At 41.4% G+C, this 18,649-nt stretch overlaps 1 protein-coding gene across 1 annotated transcript in view; it reads right to left on the bottom strand.

Annotated features, from left to right (window-relative positions):
• Positions 1-9,205: 9,205 nt before the first annotated feature.
• Positions 9,206-18,649, bottom strand: part of MED27 (mediator complex subunit 27) — an 89,475-nt gene continuing 80,031 nt past the window's right edge. The window contains exons 7-8 of the mRNA XM_026860664.1: positions 12,275-12,352; positions 9,206-9,707 (exon numbers count right to left, since the gene is read on the bottom strand). Of these exons, the coding sequence (XP_026716465.1) occupies positions 9,573-9,707; positions 12,275-12,352 (213 nt within the window). The 3' untranslated portion in view covers positions 9,206-9,572. The remainder of the gene's footprint in view (positions 9,708-12,274; positions 12,353-18,649) is intronic.

The following is an 18,649-nucleotide window of genomic DNA, read 5'->3' as shown; positions in this document are numbered from 1 at the left end:
GTGTGGAGACTTTTAGTGGGGTACAGTTAAATCCTGGTGGGAGAAACACCTTCCCACAACCAGTCAGTGGGAAAGAGGAGAGTCCAGTGCACCTCCAGCCTGTCCTGGGGACCTGACGTCTCCCCTGCCCCAGTGCTGCACATGAGGCAACGCGGGGGCTGTCGTGTCTCCCCCTGGAGTGACCCCCCCATCCCTCTCCTTGAGGTCTGGCCTCCCCTCCGCTCTCTTTCTCCCCCAGCAATACCAGGCTTCGTTTCCTCTTCCCACACAATGCCACTGTGAGAGGAGCATCAAACAGTTCGTCCCTTCTCTTCCCAGACCCCACGGACACCCCTCGCAGCAGGCCAGCCCCAGTGTCCCTAGGCTGTCCCAGAGGTCCCAGGCACCCCCACCTCCTGCTGAGCCTCCGTCCCCCAGCACGTCCTGTGCTCAGAGACTGCGGATGACGCCCTTGGAGATGTTTTTAAATCATTAGTGGGATCCAGGCTCTTTGCCCAGACCCATCTCTGACCTCTTACTGCTTCAGGGGTTCACAGATGCCTACCCACAAGCTACCTCTATTTTATTCAGCATGATAAAGCATTTCCTCTTGTCCTAGAGCATCATCTCATGAGGTTTAACAGCTGCTGCATTCCCTCCCAGAGATTGTAGCATTGCTGCACCCTGGGACCAGTCCAAGATCTATCGAAGCCAGTGGAAAACTCCCATTGACATCAATCAATCCAAGATTAAAAAGGGTTTGTAAAGCCTGTGATCCCTCGGGATGAAAGATAAAAATATAACTATTTTCAAAATTTGCATTTTAAATAAATCTGATTTTCCACGGCCAATAAAAAAAATCAGCATTGCCTGTTGTAATGAAAATTAGGAAATCATTCTACAGACACCGAACGCAGAGGGAAAGCTGCTGAAATCTAAGCAGAAACTTGGAGGATGGAGTGAAGCCCATGTGCCAAAACCCACTTCTGAACTCACGTCAAAGAGTGCTACAAGTCAGGAAACTCTTTAGCACTGACGGCCTTTGAGCACGGAGAAGAAATAGCAAATAAACTCTATTTTTTGAAGCTTCCTCGAAATACTGGAGGAAGGGGACAAAATGCCAGGTATCCAAATGTGTAAGTTATTTCTTTGCAATAGGAACCTAAAGAGTAACAGCTTTATCTAAAGCTGGTAAAACAACAGAATTAAAATAGCATTAAACCACACCAAGCGCATGTTACCCTGTGCTAACAGCCTTACAGGAGAAAGTTTTGGTTGGCAGCACCAATTTAAAATGCAGCTTAAACATCTGTGGCTTAGAGGTGGGGTTTTTTTTGTTTCTGTTCTTGTTTGTTGTTTCGTTTGGGGGTTTTAAAATTTATTTAATTGTTTTGCCTTCTGAATGCCCTTTAAAAGCTTTACTTTTTCCATGCCGTGTCTCTACCAGTTTTCACAGAGTGCTTGAGCAGAGCTCTTACAGCACTGTACGTGGGAAAAATAAAGTAAATCCACTTTTAATCTCAAGGGCTGAAGGTGTTCCTTTTTTGTTTATATCACTACTATTTAATGATAAATATTTTCAGCGCTTCTGATAAGCTGGGTGAGGGCATATCGATTTCTCTACCTTGTGCTATAAGGTGGCTTGTATTAAAAAAGTGATAACTCAGCTCTTTTCTAGTTTGGAGCCTGCTAGGAAAAGGCCCGTGTTTGACTGCTTTTCAAGTAGTGGTGAGCCACCCCCCTTCCCCATCCTCAAGAAAACCCTTTAAAAACGTTCTTAGATGAAAAATAACTCCTAACCTTTCTGCTGAGCTTTGTAACAGTCCGTTAACAATAAAACAACCGAAAGAATTCTTAACAGCAGCAAACACATTGGTTTGAAAACTGAGATGTCAAATGTGGGACTAGACACAAGGCTTAGAGCTAGATTTGTGAAGAAAATGTAGTTTTAAAGCCTCTTGAGCAAGTGTGGGAATTTCGTTCTTGCAGAGGGCAGTATCCCCTGCACACCTGAAAACTTTACTGGCATCAGCTGCAGTGATATCCGAGAGCTCACCTCTGATTTCCCAGTACAAATAACACAGCTGCCAGCAGAGTTTGGGGAGGACTTTTCTTCCTTACTGATCACCCGCTGATACTTTAACGATAGAAAAAATGTCGTATCGCCGTAATTTTAAATGTTTCACAGCACAGCCTCTCCACTCTCTTACATCAGCAGTTTGCAGTTTTAATTCCATGGATGTCTGTAATTATGTGAGTACAACGAGGTACACAGTAAAAACAACACCAGCTTTACTTTTTTTGGCATGTTTTGTTAAATACTCTCAATTTCCTCATTTTTTCAGTAGCAGAAAAATATTTAATACAAAGAATCCGATTTGACTGTAATCTTCCATGGCTGTTGCCTCAAAACCATGTGCAGTGGTGGAAAGGGAATTGAGCAGGAGGGTAAGAGTGTGAGCACATCATACCTCAGCATCAGGCACCCCTCTCACAGTGACAGAGGGGGACTCGTCATCCAGCACTCCGGTGAATTCAGACGGTGCCTGAGCAAACCCGACCGTTATGTGAAGGACTGGTATTGTCTCACTCCCTCCCCTTAGCTGGGGGGATAGCCGAGTCAGAAAACCTGGTTTTGGGAAATTTGGGAACAAGGAGTTTAGGAGTGCATGAGTGTTTCATCAGAGCCAGGATTTTATCACAAGAGCAGGACTTAGACAAGAGCTGGCTAAAAACTCAAAGAAAATAAAATGTCATTAAGCCTCCTGTCAGGGTGCTGTTTTAGTGATTCTCACTCAAATTTTGGGACTTGCCCTGCCTCTGGCTCACCCTGAGCCCAGGGGATGGACAGGCTCTTCTATCCCCCCCCGGGTGCAGCTTTATTCCCTCCAGTGGGATGCAAAAAGTGCCAGTCCCTCAGCAGGGGTTTCCTGAGCTGCCATTCTCATCTGACATTTCGCTTTCCTGCAGGTTCCCCGGCGGGTTCCAGCCTCTTCAGCTATAGGAACCGATGACCGGCCGACTCATCTAGCAGAAAATAAACAGTGTCCACAGGTCACCTCTCCCTGTAGCTGCACTATAGATTGTTCTGAACCAAGGGGAAGCCACAGCCCCATTGTCATCCCTGAGCCCTGGCTGATGGGACTTCAGCGCATTTAAAAAAAAAAAAAAAAAGAAGTCTCCTGCTTTCTTTGCAGCATTTTAAAGACGGATTGTCAACAGTAGTGAGGCTATAAGGAAAGAAAAAGGGCTAAAAATACCCTAATAAAACCAAAATGCATGCAGGAAGTGCAGATGGTGAGAGACAAGGGCATGGCAGCGCTGCACAAGCACAGGCTGCTTCTCCCCACCATCAATTTTATTTTTATACCAAGGCTACAGTGGAATTTCCTGCTAATAATTCTTCACCTGAAGATGCCGAATGAGCAGCTTGTTGTGAAAACTCAATAGCTGAAATGTTGCTACCATGGGTTAAATGTAATTGGGTACATAAATCCCAGCCTGTTACTGTTTCATGAGTGTAACCTATAATCACGTTCTCGATGCAAATATTTGCTCTCATGAATTCAAAATTATCTTGCTATTAATATTTTTCTGTTGTTTTCTAGAAATGCTCCTCAGCTGATTTGCAGGAACTTGTCGGAGATGTTGAAAAATGACAGACCCGAGCGTGGTGCATCTTTAAACCCAAAATAACCAGTCTCAGGACCTGAGCAACAAAACATCTCCGTCCTTGATCCCAGCCCTCTGGTTTTCAGCACAACTTTTTGATCAGCACAAACCCCTCTATTACCAGCTACAAGGACTCTCATTTTAAATTAGCATCATTAACATAAAAAAGTAAATAAAATGAGAAAGGCTCAGCTGTCCCTGCGTTCTCACAATTCAACATACAATAAAAGACCATTTACATTCCTATGCCATACTTTCCGTTTTTTAATTCCCTTTCATTTTTATGACACAAACCTGGTAATCAGGTATTAGTACCACTGCTGAGCTTTACAGAGGGTAAAATGCCAGATGATAAAAACCCTCTGGTTGTTGCAAAGGGATTACACCCCTGACCTCCCAGAGGGTTCATCGCTCTCCCCGTTAACAAGGACCACATCTGGAGATGTCTCCTGTTTTGATCACTTGGTTTTAAAAGGGAAGGAAAAAAAAAAAAAAAAAAAAGAGAAGCTCAAAAATTCTAACAAGTTCACAACACATACACGTCTTTAGAGGAGCTAATTATCTGATATTGAAATCAGAGTCCCTCAAAGCAAGAGAGGTGACACAAACCCCGACGACTCTGAGCCAGCTTTGTTCACAAAACAGCCAACTCCATCCGCACCCCGGCTGCTTCTGACCAACAAACGACCATGGGCAGAACAGCCGAGTTCTGATGCAGAGAAACCCAAAGCCATCACTTCCCCTGTTTACTTGCAGAAAATCTCCTCTTCTGAAGGACACCAGGTGAGTTTAGGAGAACAAAAGCCCTGCCTAGCAATGGTGCATTCGTGACAAACCAGGGGAACTGGAGGCGTTGGCATGGGCTGAGAGGTTCAACCCCGACAGAGCCAGTTCCTGCAAGGAGCTGGGGGAGAGAGTCCAGCACATGGATTAAGGTGCTAAATTCACTGATGAAACCTGCATTAGGAGCCAGCTTTGAGGTTGATCTGTCACCCTATTGCATGTATCTGAACTAAATCCATAGCACGAATCCATACTGAGGTCAGACAGGCAGAGGTGCAGGCAGCAATAGAAAGATTTGAGGTTTCCACGCAGCGGTGGGTAACAGCTATTGAATCAGACAGCTGAGTCTCCTGCTTAACCACCTCGCTGCAAGCACGTGGAGCCACACACCCACCTCCGGGGGCTCGGCTCTGCGTGTGTTGGTGCAGAGCAAGGAGCAATTAATTCCCAGCTAATTACTCGCAGAAAGACTAGTCACAGGGCGGTTACAGGGGTGTAAAGTCGCCTGGTCCCGGCACTGTCTTTATGCAAACCCTCCATCCACAGTGGCCTGGTTCCTTTGGAAGGTTTTGTTCGTCCTTGTAATTCACAGACCTGGAGACATCAGAACAAGCAGTCGAGCCAACGCTCAGCATGAGGATCCTTGACACACGCTACAGTTCATTTGTGCTCTCACAGCTCTGTGCTACCTAAAGGACCAGCACCCAAGACAGGACTGCACCATCACTGGACAATACAGAGCTCTAAGGCTTCCAGTGAGACAAATGTCCTGATGTTTAAGCTGCATTTTTACCCTGAAAAACAATTTTCGAACCCACAGAGCGATTCTCACAAGCCTCACTGAAGCCACATTTACTGAGTTTGCAAGAAAGATGCTTTTACCCACCTGCCAGCTCTGGGATTCAGGTCAGATGAATTTCACTTTATCATCATCATCGCTTAAAAATGTTCTACAAGCGAGACTGGGGCTCACGTACACTTGCAGGAACTGTTACAGTTTTCGGAGCACGCAGGGAGCAGCGTGTGTGAAACCTGATGAGCAGAGCCTGGTACCCAGAGCCCAAGTGCTGTAGGTATGGCCAGGGGCACTGGACTGCGCAGTGGGCTTCCTCTCTTCTCCGTAAATTTAAGGCTGTTGGGAGAGATCAAAGAGAAAAGGCAAGTATCCTGAATCTTCTCTAAGCCCTTCTCCAAAAGCTTGGGCAGGAATCAGCCTGGCTTTGAAGCAAGGGACTGTACCTAGCACTTCCCACACTCTCTTATTACATTTTCTGGGTTAATATTTTAATGTGAATTGCTCTCAGTGGTGCATAGCTCCCAATTAACCGAGGGACTAATTCAAAAAATGTATTTGTTTCCAAGTAGACATTAAAAACTTCATAAGACGGTAACAAATATACAAGAAAGGGAAGAGAACTAAAAGGCTTTGGTTAGAAAATTAAAGTTGTTTGCCATGGCTTGATGGCTTAATCAGTCGATCAATATTGTTCACAGGGCAGGCAGGGAGGGAGCCATGAGCAGTGATGAAAAATGCATGAGGGGACAAGGGAGACCTGGGAGTAGAAAATTAAAAAGTCAGCCTGTTACATTTGTCCAATATTGGCAGAGAAATTAAAGTGGTTTGGGGAGGGGTGCTGGGAGGGAAGACGGGAGCCAGCTGCAATATGCACTGCATATCTGCTGCGGGTTCCCTTCACGAGAGAAACTTTCACATTAATTAAGTTGCTTTCTTAGCAAAAAGATGGATTTTGTAACCTTTAGCACTCGCAAGCGCCACAAGCACAGTAGGTGGGGTTTGCACATGGGAAAATAAAATGGGATTTCTTCACATCAGGGATGCAATAGGAGACTGCCTGTTCTGATTAGGGTAAGTGACACCAAGACGATCCCGACCAGGGCGAGGCAATGCACTTTTTCTGCAGTATTAGGTGAGATTAATCTATCACTGTGCTATAAACAACAGTGCTGGAACGATGCAGCTCTGTAACACACACAGCCCCAGCCACTAAAAGCAGCATTGTTGTTTCTGCATCTGGAGTAGTTTCCTTTTCTCTCTCTCTCAAATCTGGCTGCTGCTGATTCTGCAGTGGCGCTTGCCTTGCAAAAATAAGTATCAGGAGAAATGCAGTTCTCAAAGATGCTCTGGAAGAGGTGAGAGCCAGCCACTCTTCAGGGATCACAGTCCTTGCTGTTTGCCCTAAAAGATCTGAGCGGTTTAAAAAGCTGCAACGAACTCCAACAATTAAAAAAAAAAAAAAAAAAAAAAAAAAAAGCAAAGTTGCTCATCAATTAAAACTGCTTTTTGCCACCCATCCCTTTTAACTAAGGGTAAAAAATTGTACCGTCCAGTATCTAAGCTACAAGCTGAGGAAGAACACCAAAGTGCTGTATGGTGAGAATGGCTTTTTAATTAGAAGTGATGCCCGGTTTCTGTTCCTCACGCTCAGAACTCAGAGCAAGCTTCTGCTTGCCTTGGAAATCCACATCTCGGCAATAACCAGGCACTGGCCGCCCAGCATTCAGACTCCCAGCACAATAAAGCACATGCTGCTTCCAAACTGCTGAAATTTATAAGCTTTAGAAGAATTTAGACAGTTGAATTCCACTCCCCCAAATGGAAATATTCCAACCTCTTGCACTTACAGGTTTGCTGGGATGGAAATCACTGCTTCTCCCAGGGCCTCTACAAGGGGAGCAGATTCCCTCCTACTGCAGTTTTCAGGCGGAATGTACGTGACAAACAGGTTTGCGTTACGCTTCTGTAAGACAATTATTTTTTTACTGAGGTACCTACAGTGAATTTTATGACTCCCCATCAGGCTCGCCAATTACAGGTTTAAAATTTCTGCCTCAATTAACACACAGACTGGCTGATGCTGTTTTCTGCAACTAATTATCTCCAAGTGCCAAGACATGATTCCACATATAATACTTCTGTGAACTTCAGGATTTGCTTTCTACACCATTATTTAAGTATAAACAGAATGGAGCAGACAGCAGTGCCTAAAGCAGGCTGGATACCATATTATGACCTTTTTATTAATACAAAAAAAATGCTTACACTATCAGAAACCCAGGCCTTCTAATTAGTACAGTAACGGGACAGATAGCAGGGCCGTTTATTTACAAGCTCGCTCTCATCTAAGATGCACACATTGTTCTGTCTTGGGTGATCTTTGTACCGAGAAGGCTACCTGGGTCAACTAACAGCACGAAAAGTTTTCATTAGGTAGTTCAACTGCAGCTGGATTTGAAGTAGCCATTATCCCTCTGCTACAGCAATGTTTCTGTTTGGTGATTGGGAATAATAAAAAAGTTGGAAAAAAAATAAATCAGATCCCACCAACACCCTCACACAAATATACGCTCATTCTTCACACACAGTGTTGTGCCTCCAAAGGAAGTCATAAACGCGTTATTTTCTTTCAAGTTTCTCTCTCTTTTACACGAGCTGGCCTTGCATGGGTTTCTGTACCTGGAAAGCTGAAATCCCCACATCACACGCTGTCCTCGCAGGAAGGAGCTGTGTCTTCGGGAACTCAGTCCTTTATGTTACCAGCAAACACAGTTTATTTAGTACCACACGAGTACAGGGCGATACTCAAGTTTCTTCATTTTTCAGTTTCCACAGCTATGAAATGGGCTGTTTTGTAAATACTGTAGGTTCAAACTAAATTAAACAAGTGCCTCAAAATTTCTGATCACCTTATTTCAATTAGTGGCTAAAAAAAAAAGGGTCCCTTCCCTTCCTGCTCTGTTTTTGTGTCCCCCCCACTCCCTTCATTTTATTAAACTTGACAACTTCACTCAACATTCCTTGCTGAAAACCAAACCAAACTTTGCCATCATCAAAACTTCCGAGAGGGACATCTTTTTTTCTGCAACAGCAGCTTTTCGCACAGGCAGAAGGAACCTCAAAATTAGTCTGCAGCACTACAACTTAACGTCGATTTATCTGAAAACTGAGTGACAAAGCGTCTCTAGACCTCCCCTTACCGGCTCCCAAAAGCAAGCTTGTTACTGAAGCCTTTGTGGCTTGTAAAGGTAACAAGGGTGTGCTAGTGGGAATGAGAGTAGAATTAATCACATTGGCTATCACGAGATGACAGATGAAACATACAGTCCTCTAGAAAATACCAAAGACGACACTTAACCCACTACAGCCCCAGGCCAGTGAGCATTCAGCTGGACAGGACCAGGGACCTTCCTGGGTAGAGGAAAAATGACTGAGGCTTTTAGGAGCTGAACACTCCCATCCATTCTAAGTGCAACAATTACTGGGAGGGATCTTACTCTTCGCTGGCATGTTGCATGTAAATTTTAAAACACTTAGGAAACATGCTGTATCTGTCTGCACTGCAGAAGCTGTGCTTTAGGGCTGAATTATTTTACTACTTTCAGTTTTAATACATTATGAATTATACAGTCACTGCTCATCACACATTTTCTAACCACTTAATACATGCAGATTTTGCTAACATTTTCATTACAATTTTAGTACAGGGAAACATCTGTTTCCCCCCTGCCTTAGAAAGTACATTGCATCTTCCAAGCTGCCACAAGCCTTTGAAATTCCATGTTTAATCAGCACCATAAACTCTTCCACAAAAACCCCCAGTACTCAGATAAGCAGCGTTGCAACAACACACCCCCATCATATCAGCATGCATGTTCAAATGTTTCCAGTTTTTCTAAAGAAAAGAGCAGCACTGAAAAATCCATACCAAACCCAAGGGTTTTGTTGATCAAATAATGAAAAGAATAGCACAAATTCTGGAATACAAAATTTATTTCAAGCTTACAAAAGTCTTGCAAATTCTGTCACAAAACACAAACTGTACAGAGATATTTTCATTAAGGTTTAGAATAATGATTATTACTGTCAGGTCTCCCCAGACACATAATTTCAGCTCAGAAACATCAAGCGATCACACACAGCTTCTTACCATCTTCTTCAAAATACATTAGTCTCACATGGGCCTTGCAGGCTGATGGCTTTTTAAGAGTCAAATGTATTAGTGCGACCTCACTACTTAGTGCAGGATGAAAGGTTCAGAAACGGAACCACCTATTAAACTATCAGCTCTCTTCCAAGCCCGACAGATTGTTCACTCCTCGCGTTATCAACAGCTGGGCTACTATTGCCTGCAAGTGTCATGAAAAGCTTCAAGTGTTCGGAAATCCCTCCATGTGGGTGGCAGGCCATCCTGCAGAAACTTTCCGCAGCGCTGGCATGGAGCCTGGAACAGCTTTATGTAACTTCTTAACCAGGTCTAAAAGGGAAAGGGAGAGAAATTAAGAAAACTGGATATGGATGTTCCCCTTTGTCATCATTCTTGTCAAACAGCGATAGCAAGGGCAGAGAATGTACTCTGGCGAGGCCCCAGTGAGGTATACAGTGATTTTATAAACAGAAGCATGCTGAAGATTACAAGGTCACTGTATAGCTGAATTCCCACTTTATTAATAATCTTCTGCTTTTTTAGTCACTTAAGCAAATTTGTTAATAGAAATTCATGCACTCTGAGCAGGAGGTATTCACAGCTAGAGAATCATGATGGAAGGCGAGTATTGTAACGCTCCTCATATTTTTACTGGAGTATAATTGTTCTTGGTGGGCACTATCTTCAACAGAATATTGGTTTGTCTCTTCCTATGATCATCTATCACACCCCTGCTGCAATCACACTGCAATGGTTTGAACTCTCCATAGCTGAAGATATAAGGACTTTCACAGCGAGCTAACTAACTTCCTCTCTAAATGCAATTTTAAGATCAATACTCATTGGTCATAAAAATACTGTACCATTTTAAATCTGATTACACTGATAAAAATATATATGTAAAAAGCTAGTGCTGAACAACACAGAGAAAGTTCAGGTGTTCCTAGGTAAAGTCCCTGCCTCTAAAGTGGACTGTTCCTATCGTCATACATAGCAAAGAGCATTACTTAACTCAATTCCCAACTCAAGGAGATAGACAACTAAAAAAGCACCTAGACCAGCACATTTATACTGTGAAGGATGCACATGAATCTTGTCATTTAAAGTCCGATTGAATTACATCGATAAGAGAAAATTGTTCTCTGAAGAAGAGGTCAGCTGAGTTTATTGAAACAAATCCTTCCATCTTCATCAGAGCCTTCTCTATAGCAACGAAGCTTTGCCTGTCAATAACTCTCCTCCAAAAGAACTAGATCTTCTCTGGGTTTAGCAGTAAATATGGGGACAAGGGCAACAGAACACTACAAGTAAATTGCTGTTATTTGCTTCAGCTTGGATGGGCTTTGCTTGCACTACACAGAAATCGAATTTTCTGAACCATAATACAAAAATAGGTAAATGAAGTTAAATTGTGCACTTCAGACATCTGTTGAAAGAGAAAAAAAAAAAAAAAGTGTTCTTCATTCTCATCAGAAAATTAGGGCTTCACTACATCCTGTCATGTGGATTGCACAACTGACATGTGAAAGGACCAACATATTGACACTTCTGGTGTACATCCTGTTTTGCTTTGTTAAAAGTTTTAGTAGCGTTTTATCAAATCAATCAGACAGATCCATGGCTTAAACAAATGTGCTACCCATTCTATTAAACATTAATTATCAGAAACATGTTGAAACATGGATTTGACCACTAAGAGTTGCTTTTACCTTTCAAAACTATTATTTTAAGATACACTCTAAGAGAAGAGACCTTTGCAAATCTCTCATCTTAGTGGCCTTTTTATTAAATAAACAAACCAGCACAGAAGGGAGTCTTAATGTCTTTAATTTCCACTGTATAATTTCATATCGAAGACCCAATGCTACTGTAAACACCTAAAAATAATGAACGGCAAAATTAGATGTTTGTTTTTAAAAGTCTCAGTTACGCTGCTCCAGGTGAAGGGGTAACATAATGGAAGTTAAGTGAAGGGAAAAGTCTGAAGAGCAGAGAACTCTTCCCAAAAGCCTCCTTTGGGAGACTGCGGCAGACACAACAGCAAAAGTCTCCGCTGCCAAAATTCATCTTGGTAGAAAGAAATCTGAATTGTAAACCCTTGTTCTCACCTTCTGATTAACCGGGCTGCTTAAATACAAGCTGTATCACAAATAAAGTTATAAATACAAGCAGAATTAAAGGTGATAAACTTAAATCTACATATCAAGGTAGAGCAGTATTTGATTAATTTTCTTCAGTAAGAAAACAGCAGAATACTTCAATAAGCATTTCCTTGATTCCCAAAACCATCTGCTGTTGTACTGGGCGAGTACATCCAATTTCTTAGGAACAAAGTTGGGGCTGAAAGTGGATACAGCAAAATGAACTTTTCCCAGTCACGTTCCTCCCTCTCATCATTCTCCAAATAACCCTCATCAATTCCCATACTAGGCAAGCTGACAAGCGAGCTGCCTCAGCTGGAACACACTACCTGGGAGTCTTCTCTTACAGAGGAACTTCCAGTGGAGCAGACTTTCTACACACAGAACTCGAGTCCTTGACAGTATGAACAGTGTGAGAGGGTTGGACCATAGCAAAGACTTAGGTTGAGAGAGTTTTTTCTACTGTCTTTAGAGATGATCCCAGCGTAGCTCTGCAAATGGGAATTATCAAGCAAATATTGAGACTTGTGACAGAAGAACTGTATGCAGCTCAGTCTTCCACCAACAATTACCCCATGGTAATAAGAATGAGCTCTTCATCCTTGGCCAGGCAGCAGATGCAAAGTATTACAGTCATTTTTGACCGTCTAGCTTATTTAAATAGGGGAAACGACAACTGCATCAGAACTGCCTAATATCAATCACTATAAGCATGCTGAAGTCTGTCTGGAAAAACGTATTTTCCAATACACTTACCATGAAGGATCTGACTACCACATCTGGCATCTGAGGCAGCTGGTAGTGCAATAGCGCAGTGGTCGCGTGATCTGTCACCTGTATTAGACAAAAGGAGAATATACGTTTATTCATCCTCTATTTCAGACCAAGCAGTGTTAATCGGCAAGAAAACAGTATAAATTCCATGGGAAAGGAACAAACCAAGGATTACATGACTGTGATAATATTCTCAAAGTAATTTTGGGTACTTTTTGACAGATAGCTTCCATTCCCTCTGCCAACTTCATCCAACAATCAGCTGAAGCAATCATGATAAATAACTTTGTAAGTATACAGTAAAATCAAACACAACTTTGGAAGTTCATAAACATGATAAAAACTAATAGTGTTGGTAGAAGAATCTGGATTGGTAGCTAATGTGAGCCAAGTATGAGGAATGTGTCCAGCTCTATGCTGCATGGAACAATACCAAACTAACAGGCTCTGATTCCCACTCTGGGCTACTGACCCAGCTGTAAAAAGGGAAAAAAAAAAATATCTTCTGTACCATATAAAATAAAAGCATCCATAAGCAAATAATTTGCCCAAGTTTCAAATGTCTACAGCATAAGAGCAGAATCTCGGCTTCTGTGATGGAAATCCCATGTATTCTGTGAAATCATAAACAAGCAAAGTCACTAAACAAATCATGTCAGAGGAAAGTGCTTCAGTTTTCTATGATGATTGGCTCAACAAAAGAAAAAACACTGTCAACAACCTAGCTAAATTAAATAGTTCTGGAAGACTAATTTATAAGAACAGAAGTTAGTACTTAAAAAAAAACAATCCCAAAGTTTTGGATTTGGTTTTAGTGAAAAAAAGAAAAAAGAACCCCAAAGCATATCCAATAGGATAAAATACTGTGAATTTAAACTGCACTTTTACAGAAAAAAGTCTCTCCATTTTTAAATGGGGAAACTCAAAACATTTAACTCTTAAAAGTCCTATTTCAGGTTGCTTACGTTGAACAAACAGGAACTGAGCTCTCAGTCTCATTTCCTCTGAAACCAGGAATCAATTAATACGGTTATGGTTTATAAATACTTGCATTAGTAATTCCTGATAGAAACCTATTTAATTTCCCAGACAGAGCCCTAACAATATCTTACATCTGGGAATTACAGCTAGACAGAATACATATAAAATATATATTTATAACAACAGGAAAAATTAAATAAATAAATTTTTAAAAATCAGGACAACCAACCAATGCTTTTACAGTGGTTTGTTTTGTTTTGTTGTTGGTTTTTGGGGTTTCTTGGTTTTTCTTGGTTTGGTTTGTTGGTGTGTTTTTTTTCTTTAATTCACTACCATTTTGAAATTATTCTGGAAGGGGGCAGTTTCTGACAGCTATGATACAATTCACTAACAGTATGCAGCCTGTCAGCTTCCCAAGCTATTAGTACAGTCAATACCTTGCTGCTGCTCTTGGTTTAATGCAGAAATTCTTGGCAAAATTATTTGGGTTGAACTATTAAAGAACTCAAGACAACACAACCAAGAAAGCTTTTTCACATCTTGTAACTTGTAAATCTATTAACAGTCGTTGCCAGTAATAGCAAAGCATCCAACAAACTACAAGATTGTCTAGTTAGTGATAAAATCGTATTTTCTAGTTTTAACATGGAGAAGTAGTGCTTTTCTCAAGGCTTGTCTATATACTATAGTAAATTTTGAGTAAGATAAAGTGTGAACTGAAATTACAATTGCTATTCCCAGCTAACTCCACTTGTTCCTAATTCGTATTTAGCCTAATTCAGCAATATGAATTGTGCTGAAGCACTCAAACTTTCACTGGAGAAAAAGAGGCTCATGCTTGAAGCTATTCAGGGAGGTGAATCTGTAAAAGATATATTCCTGAATAAACCCATGTATAGACAGGCTCTAATTCACACCATACAAACTTCCTCCGCAGAACACTACATCAAATCAGTCTGTCCTACACTGAATCCAGTTTTAAGTTACACTACAATTTTAGAAACAGATTCTGCTCCCCATCATTTGGGCACAACTAACTCCAAAAGCAGCTCCATTCAGCAAGAATAAGGACATGTGATTCTGACATTTAGAAGGAAAAACTTTTGGGACCATGCACATCCTGGTGAGTTTGCAAAAATATCCACAAAATGGACCTCAGCCTGCTTAAGGCATTTATGTGTTACCATATAAAATATATAATATTAGAAAGAACAGGATTAACATTGCATTAATAGCACAGCATAACTCAAATCAGTCATTTCTTTTAAACACATCTCATGTAGAGTTCAGAAATGACTATAATCCAAGCCCTACCAGCTATGTGAATTTTTTTCTTTTAAGATGGTTCTTTTATAGGATAGTACCAGACATGTCAAAGAATAGAAAGTTCTGAAGATATTTATGAGCAGCCGCTCTCCTTCTGCTGTATTCCTACTTCTAACAAACGTGTTTTTGGTTTTTTTTTTTTTCCTGAACAACAAAGTTGTTTTCTCTTGGCACTGAAGAAAGTTGCTTAAAAAAATACTGTTATTAACAAATTTAAATTGACTGGCCATTTTGACAAAGTTGCACATATGCTGTTCCTATTGTAATGTAAAGCTAATGAGATTCCACGGGGAGATAAAAGCCATCCTAGCACTGCTAGAACACTAATAATGTTTCCCGAACAAAAAGGAAGCAATTTCTACCATAAGCAAGTGTTGATAAAGTGCTTCTAAAAAAAGATCAAAGTGGGTGTCAAATCTGAGGAAGAGGAGTAGGGAAATAATACCCCTTCCCAGGCCCCCAATCCAGACAAGAACACGTCAAGCAGCAAAGAGCTGGGCAAATCATAAACTGGCCAGTGCCCAGGAGCAAAGGAAGAATCAAATCCCCACAAGATAACAGAGATGATGAGGGAAAGCAAAAACCGGCCAAGATTTTAAAAGGGGGGGGGGGGGGAAAAAAAAAGGAGGAGGAAAAAAAGAAAAAAAAAGATCAATACCTAACTTTACTAATGGCAATACGATTTCACACCAAGCAAAGCAAAACAAACTGCATATGCTCCAGCTCGCTTAAGGGACACACTTTTTCTTCCAGCCAAGTTGGAATCACTTACTAATTTATTCTGGGTGCAGGATGACATTTTGTACATTTCAGGGTTTTATTTTATTAACTTCACTTTTATTGCTCTATCTTACCTACTGCTAAGTTATCGTTCACTTTCTAATTTCTCTACCTCTTTTTATATGAGAACATATTCAGAAGAGCACACATTGATTGGGCTAGCTGTTGCTCTGGATCTTGAAATAGATTTTCAAGAGATCTTGCAGAGAAACTCAATATTTCACAATTCATATATTGAAAAGCACTTGGAATTTCTGTCTGAAAAAAAGGCAAGACAAAGCAATCTCTTGAAGCACAATTCTGCTAAATAAAATAGCTATTGTTTAACTAAGCACTTTGAGACGGAGCAAAACAGACTTCAGTTACATGGAAAAAAAATAAATTCTGGCAAAGAGACTCAGTTTGAGCAAGAAAACTTCCCTTCCTGTTAACAGTTAATTATATTGCCCAAGTTGTTTGGGTTTTTTTCCTCCTTCTCACTTCCAAATTCAAGTTGACTATAACCATGTACTACTTAAATGTATCTCTGCTCCCTTGTCTCGGGCACTGTATACATCAGGAATACAAAACAGACTGATACTGGATCAAACCTAATCTTCACCATGACTTTGTGCAAATTAAATCCCACGTATTTGTCACTCTTGGCAAACAACCAGGCCCCAGCAAGCGAGCAGGGCTGTCTGGGTACTGGCCCACTGTGAGAAAACTACCTGCTGAGCCCACACCGCTGCTCCGCGCCTGAGTGGGGAGACATGGGCTCCTGACTTCCCTCTCACAGCCGACTGCTCAGCTTGTCTGCTCGGTAAAGTTATAAATAGCTCATGAGACCAACACCCAGAGATGAGGAGAAAACAAAATCCCTGTTATTTGTCTCAACTGAGCCAACATCAGTCACTTCTAGAGTATTTCTTTACCCGCTTGATAGTACTGCTCTGCTGAAATGTGCTTTCCAAAGGTGACACAACCAAAAAATGGCATTTATTGGGCCTTAATGACACTTGTTAGCCATAGAGCATTCCCAAAACTGAAAATTCATTTAAAAAAAAAAAAAAAAGGCATTGTACAATTCACAGGTTGAGAAAGCTGAACAAGTGCTTCCTCTAACTGAAATAAGAAGCACCAAAGACCTGTGGTATAGCTCCACCACAGATTAGGTGTGTTCCATCGATGTATGAAGCTATACCTCACATAAAAACTAAAACATAAAAACACAAACATCACACAACTGCATTATAGAAGCTGTCTCTCTCTTCTAGTATTTTATCTCACTGACAGTAAATATACTTTTCAAAAGTAGGTACAAAACTTCCTTTAAGAGTCATAACTTTCCTTGCCACTTACTTATTGGTTTATTCCCTCAAGTATGGCACTGACAACTCCATCTAATATAAAGGGATTCTCTAAATCCCCTGAAAGTTTTTTAATTTTTTTTTGAACCCTGCTAAGTTCATGGCCTTAACAGTAGGCTGTAGCAATGAGTTCTGAAGGATGATCACAGCACTGAAAGGAAAAAAAGGAAGTTATTTTATTAGTGTTTAGACCTCTTACAGCATGGAAAACTGCATGAGTGCCTTTGTTCATTTCCAAGGATTCCCATTACTCAATCTTCTCTCCAGGACCACGACTGAGTCTCTCTGGAGGGAACCTGGTGCACAGAAGCTGGTGCCCAAGAGGCGCTCGGAAGGATGATAAATGGTGCCTCTATGAACAGGCACCGATGGAACTCCGCAGAAACCCTTTACAAATCCTTCCCCACTCCCAGTTTAGTAAAGCACTAGCAGACTTTTCTGAAGTGTAGAATTTATCACTTGTTTTCAGAGCTCACAGTGTTTAAGTTTTTATTTTACTTGTTCTGCTTACTTGGACTGGGTCACTGAGATTTTATTTCATGTAAGGAGGTCTTTGAACAGAGGCAAGTACTGATCGTGCACAGGAGCAATCATGCAGGTGACCCTGGAACAGTCCATCTCCTCTCCTTGAACAGAGATCATCAATAGCCCAATATCTGTCTCATGCATGCATTCATCCTGCATGTGATTTTATTCTGAGATTACTGACAAGAATACATCTTCATACATTACAATACTTATGTGCCCTTGTGGTGGTGAAAATTGTGCTCCCGAGTCCCATCGCTTTGGGATCACACAGCCCACACACAGCTGGATAGGCACAAACAGCTTCTCAAACTTTAGGTTAAAATGTGCCTTGGGAAGAAGCATATCAAGCCCAAACAAAAACAGTTTGTGGCATGCTCAAACAGAGAGACCATTTTGGTGAAAACACAAATGGGACTCTGAGACCAGAATGAAATACATGGGTTTAAAGCCTACGCATGACTTAAAACAGCCAAGCCGATCATATTACACAGCAAAACCAGCTAATGCTGCTCTTAACTGAGCAGCTTCGTAAATGAAACAGTTAATATTTGACACCATCTCCCATTTCGATCCATTCATAGCAGTTCCACTATTCTATATTTCTGCCTCTTTTTTGAATGCAAAGTTATGAATATAGCACCATTCTCTACAATACATTTTGTTTTAATCTTCTGCACAATGACCTGGAATTATGCAGCCCTCACGCACACTCTTCTTCCCACCAAGATTTAAGCCCCACAGTATTTCCTTATTTTCTGTTTTGTTCCTCCTCTTGCACTAGCGGATCAAAAGATGCAAGGTGTTAAGATAAGGAGGTTTGAGATCAAAACAGTTGCCGCTCCTGTGGAGTTTAAATGTCAGACCAACATGGAAGTCTGAAAAACCTTTTCTTCACTCCTTGTGCTTTTGCCCTTTCAGTCTTCCCTCTCATATTTCCCAGCTCCATTCTCTGAATCTAACCCTGCTGGTGGATTCAATGCCTATAAAGCTTATTCACCCCAGGACCAGATTCAAGAAGTCTCCAGGGAACTCAGAAAATGACTGTACACTTTAACAGTAATGGGCCCTCCGGGAGCCGTCCCCATCAAATTATACACACGTGGGTATCCTGCCTAATAAGAAGGAGAGAGAAAAAGCTTGCTGACACAGCCAGCGTTTGCAAACAAAAAGTCAGGACAAATTTAGCTTTGTTTGACAGGGTTGGATTGAAGATCAGAGGTCTCTGGTCCTTAACCTAGAGAGTCATGCTGCAACCCTGTGAGAATTTGACAGGCCTGCAGCTACCATTGGCAGGTATCTTGTGAGCTCCAGATGTTGTTATATTATCATTGAAGACAAGAGTCGGAGAACTTGGTCCAGCCTTTAAAGAGAAACAGCCCTGCCCTTCAGAGGG

Source organism: Athene cunicularia (assembly GCF_003259725.1).
Source record: "Athene cunicularia isolate RWA chromosome 17 unlocalized genomic scaffold, athCun1 chr17_part1, whole genome shotgun sequence".
NCBI lineage: Eukaryota > Metazoa > Chordata > Aves > Strigiformes > Strigidae > Athene > Athene cunicularia.
Note: the sequence above shows the minus strand (reverse complement) of the source record. Positions and strands in the feature narration are given on the sequence as shown.